The following is a 5,000-nucleotide window of genomic DNA, read 5'->3' on the forward strand; positions in this document are numbered from 1 at the left end:
TCATGCTTGTTTTTTATTTGTGTGTTTTTTTCTCATAAAGATCTCCAAACCTTCGAACCCGGGCAGGCTGAGTAAACCGGGCCGAGACCAGGAGTCCCCGAGCGGCCACGCCGACGAGCCGTCGCACCTCGGCCGGAACGGGAAGAAGCCGAGCGCCCAGGTAGCGTACAGCCGCGATTATCCCGTGTCCCTTCACGCATTCTGCTGTATCAGTTACCGCTCAAAAACACGTCTTTTCCTGCAATAAAACAGCGGATGAGTCGATCAACATATGAACCTGGAATGATTGACAGTGTAGTAGCCCCACCCACTTCCTCCCATCTTGTATTAGGGTGCTCTCGCCTCCACCTGCCATCACATCAGTACCTGTCAAAGTAGCAGGAGTTTATTTTGGACACTGGCGTGTCTCCCTCATGGGGCGAAATCTCACACAGCAACATGCGACCTAAACAAGGCCGAAGGCGCCATTACTTTAGCCGAGTGCAGACTGTCATAGAACAATAATATAAAAGAAGAAAAATATAAATCAGGTACTTTTTGTGGTTGAATCTCAAATGGTGTTATACTTCTCATGAAGTGCACTAGGTAGGGTGTATTCTTTTACACTCCCTATGTAGTGAGCAAACAGGTGTGTGTGTGTGTGTGTGTGTGTGTGTGTGTGTGTAGAAGCTGCAGGGTCGAAGGTCCTCCACCTGTCATGACACCAGAGGAACGGACGAATCGGCATCCACACTACGAGAAGACGCCACATGTTGGACTGGGCACCGTTGCCATGGCGACACGGCAGGCAGCCAATCGGACGCCAGCGATAAAGATTCGTCCCCTCAGGACAGCAGCAACGACGCGGACAGCGAGGCGTCAGAGTCCGAGTGCTCACTGCAAATCCCCAGTTCCTCCAATAAAGCCTCGGCTTTGTCGTCCTGTGTGAACCCCGCCCCGTCTGCACCAAGCCCCGCCCCTTTTGTCCGGGAGCAGACAGGAAGTGCAGTCGAACAGCTAGTGAGCGCGGTGTCTAAATTAGGGTTAGTGCACACACCGCTAGATGGTCTTTCACTCAGCCACGGCGTAGAGGAGAGAGACAGGGAGCGAGAGAGAGACAGGGAGCGAGAGAGAGACAGGGAGAGAGAGAGAGACAGGGAGAGAGAGCACCAGGGGGCGTTCCAGGCGCTGTCACACAGCTACACACCGGCGTCTAAAGAGTGTTCGGTGCAGTCCTGCCTCCATCAGTTCACCTCCATCGAGCTGCTGATGGGAAACAACAAGCTGCTGTGTGAGAACTGTACAGAGAGACGCCACAAACAACACAGGAGGAGTGGAGGTATACACACACACACACACACACACACACACACATTCATTTCCCCTTAACATCTAAACTATTAAAGCAGTCTATGTAGAATAACAAAGCTTTCATTTTTAATGGTAAAGACTCCATATCCGCATTACAAATCAGGATCTGTGAATAAACATGAGTATGCAAATATGAACACACCCCCTTCCCATCTTATGTCATATTATCGTACGTTAACACTAGCGAGTGACAAAATGGCGGGCGAGTGTTACTTTTCTCCGCATGTACGACACGGAACCGCGGTTTCAGTGAAAAGGGACATTTGTTTTGTGGGACATCTCATTCTGAGGTCGTGTGTAGCTCCGCCTCCAAATCCATTTCATACTGAAGCACAGAGAAAGTGAATTCTAGCAACAAAAACATGTTTAACAAATTTGACTCAAATCTCTAGAATCAGGAGTTTATAACAGTAGAGTTTATGCTGACTTGTTACCATGGTAACCATACAACACGGAGAGAGGATACGGTTCACATGGAATTAAACAGGTAAAGCGTAATATAAAATATTAATGTAATAAGTGTGTGTGTGTGTGTGTGTGTGTGTGTGTGTGTTACAGATAAGAAAGCGGAGAAGGTGTACACGAGCGCCCGCAAGCAGATGCTGATCTCGGAGCTGCCACCAGTCGTCACGCTGCACCTTAAACGCTTCCACCAGGTCTGAACACACACACACACACACACACACACACACACACACAGAGACAGTGTGTACATTAGTATTAAACTCACATTCAGATAATGAAGTATTATAATAGATCACACTCTGTGTGTGCGTGCGTGTGTGTGTGTGTGTGTGTGTGTGTGCGTGCGTGTGTGTGTGTGTGCGTGTGTATACAGGCCGGGATGAATTTACGGAAGGTGAATCGTCATGTTGATTTCCCGCTCGTGCTGGATTTAGCTCCGTTTTGCTCCGCCTCCTGCAAGGTCTCCATCTTCATCCAGTGTTAATGTTAGCAGTGTGTTTATGTATATATTATATATGATGTATTTATAGTGTGAGTGTGTGTGTGTGTGTGTGAGACAGAACCTGGGTTCTGGAGAGCGGGTTCTCTACAGTCTGTATGGTATTGTGGAACACAGTGGCTCGATGCGCGGAGGTCATTACACAGCGTACGTCAAAGTCCGAACACCACAACGCAAGTGTGAACAGCACAGGAGTCAATCTGGTACTTTCTCTCTCTCTCTCTCTCTCTCTCTTACACACACACACACCCACACCCACACCCACACAGAGAGAGAGAGAGACCTGTGGTAGTGAGTGAGTATTAAAGAAGTGAAGTGTTCAGATATGGAGAGGAAACACTCAGCTGGAAAAACACTTCTCTTAAACAGAGTATGCAGTATATGATAATGCCAGAACTGTGTCTCCCTGCAGTTCTCACCTGGTGTCCCACTGAAGATGAGCAGGGTTGAGTCTGGTCAGTAACTGGATGGGAGACCTCCTGGGGAAAACTAAGGTTTCTGCTGGAAGTGGTATTAGTGTGGCCAGCAGGGGGCGCTCACCCTGTGGTCTGTGTGGATCTAATGCCCCAGTATGTTGACGGGGACACTATACTGTAAAAACAGCAGCGTCTTTCAGATGAGACGTTAAAACCGTGGTCCTGACTCTCTGTGGTCATTAAAATCCCAGGACACTTATGGTAAAGAGTAGGGGTTTAACCCCGGGGTCCTGCCCAAATCCCCCCATTGACCCTTCTCCATCACCCCCTAATAATCTCCATCTCTGAACTGGCTTCATCACTCTTTCCTCTCCACTAATAGTAACTCCCACTAATAGCTGGTGTGTGGTGCGAGTTCTGGAGCACTATGTCTGCCGTCACATCATCCAGGTGGAGGATACACACTAGTGCATGTTGAGGAGACCCCCCCCACACACACACACACACCCCTCCTGATACGCCTCTCTATAAGAAATTAAGGATATATTTATTGAAACACGGACCAGTTTTCTCTCAATAATTGCTGTTTTAAATGTGTCTGTGTTTGTGTTGTTGTGTCTTTGTTTTTGTCAGTTATTTTCTGTTCCACTTCATGTTTGTGTCTCCTTCATGTGATTTTGCTGCTCAGTGTAACATCAATTAAAGATAATATATTAAACATATGGGAAATATAATAAATATTTCAATTAAATTTAAATTAAAGAACTGAAGAATGTGGTTTGACCTGTGTGTGTGTGTGTGTGTGTGTGCGTCTGTGCGTGTGTGCGTGTGTGTTTCAGGGTGTAGAGAGGCCGTGTCGGCTCCCCCGGGTCAGTGGGTGTACGTGAGCGACACCAGCGTTCAGACGGTTCCTGAATCTCGAGTACTGAACTCTCAGGCCTACCTGCTGTTCTATGAGGAGCTTCTCTAGGGGGCGCCATTACTTACATACTCTTCAGTTCTGACATCACTGATGTTCTCTTACGGATGCAAGTGCGAGATCAATCAGCTATTATAACACACACACACACACACACACACACACACACACACTACCTGCAGTTTGAGAAAAGCCTGATATGAATTACACTTATTAATATTAAATCTATTATTATTAAGAATTCATCTTGCTGAGGGTGGTAGCGGGCCGTTAGCGAGACGCTGTAATGAGTAGAAAATATTGTAAAATGTAGAATTATTTATATTTTGCAGATATTGTTTGTTTGTCATCACATTTTGCCTGTTGAAGAAATATTTCATATCTTGGATGACGTACAGCACCAAAGACCATAGAACACTTCAGAGGACGGAACCGAGGTTCCTCTCAGCTGTGTGCTGTTAGAGAACTTCAGTATGAACATCAGCGTCGTGACACATCGCCGTATTCAGCACACACTGTATCATCATCATCAAAATACTTATTCCACGAGGAACTCTGATAAACAGTCTGAATAAACACACACACCTTTTATTTCACACTCCAGGGGAAATAAAAATCTCATCCTGTGTGTGTGTTTCACTTGTACAGCTGTGTGTGTGTGTGTGAGAGAGAGAGAGAGAGAGAGAGAGAGAGAGAGAGATGATTTTCTATAGTTAATATTCTGAACTTCTCTTGGTAAGAGGATTGTTTTATTTCTGTGCATCATCACATACCGCGCCTGTGTAACGCGGTCTGAAATGGGTCGGGACGGTAATGTCTCCGTCACCCACACAAACTCACATCGTAACAGAATTGTTAGAACTCGTAACGGGGTTCAGTGTCACTGCGAGCGGAGATGGCCGACGACTGATTTGTGATTGAAGTGTCGGAGTGTGAGTGCTGCAGCAGACTCACGGCACAGCGACAGATACACAACATGCTAATGCACAGAAACATCTCAGAGCCCACAGTGAAGAGTGTGTGTGTGTGTGTGTGTGTGTCCGTCCCTCCAGAAATCCTGTACGGACCGATACGTGCTTTTTTGCGGAAGACGACCTGAATTTGGTGAAGTCGCAGGAAGCAGCTCTGCGCTCTTCACTGTGAGGTTTGTTGGTAAACGAGAGCTTTTCGCTGTACTCGTGTTCGACGCACGTGAACAGAAGACAGTTTCGGCTGAATGAACGTCGTGATGACATCACGTGACACGTCTCGGCCCGAATCTGCAGAAGATCTGCGGTACTTTTGAAACATTGCGGCTCCTCCGAATATTGCAGAGGTTCCTTGATTTTGCGTTCATTCCTGCGATCGCAGA

The 5,000-nt window shown here is 47.0% G+C and overlaps 1 protein-coding gene across 9 annotated transcripts in view; it reads left to right on the plus strand.

Annotated features, from left to right (window-relative positions):
* Positions 1-4,277, plus strand: part of usp45 (ubiquitin specific peptidase 45) — a 27,424-nt gene extending 23,147 nt beyond the window's left edge. For 5 of the 9 annotated variants that reach the window (XM_053651620.1, XM_053651619.1, XM_053651622.1 and 2 more), the window contains exons 13-18: positions 41-160; positions 667-1,318; positions 1,909-2,006; positions 2,189-2,275; positions 2,376-2,517; positions 3,570-4,277. In XM_053651620.1, coding sequence (XP_053507595.1) covers positions 41-160; positions 667-1,318; positions 1,909-2,006; positions 2,189-2,275; positions 2,376-2,517; positions 3,570-3,700 — 1,230 coding nt within the window. In that variant the 3' untranslated portion in view covers positions 3,701-4,277. Of the gene's footprint in view, positions 1-40; positions 161-666; positions 1,319-1,908; positions 2,007-2,188; positions 2,276-2,375; positions 2,518-2,726; positions 2,809-3,569 lie in introns of all 9 variants that reach the window. The other 4 variants (XR_008388726.1, XR_008388727.1, XM_053651624.1 and 1 more) reach the window with 4 other exon arrangements.
* The last annotated feature ends 723 nt before the right edge of the window (positions 4,278-5,000 follow it).

Source organism: Ictalurus furcatus, chromosome 20 (assembly GCF_023375685.1).
Source record: "Ictalurus furcatus strain D&B chromosome 20, Billie_1.0, whole genome shotgun sequence".
In the NCBI taxonomy this organism is placed as follows: Eukaryota; Metazoa; Chordata; class Actinopteri; order Siluriformes; family Ictaluridae; genus Ictalurus; species Ictalurus furcatus.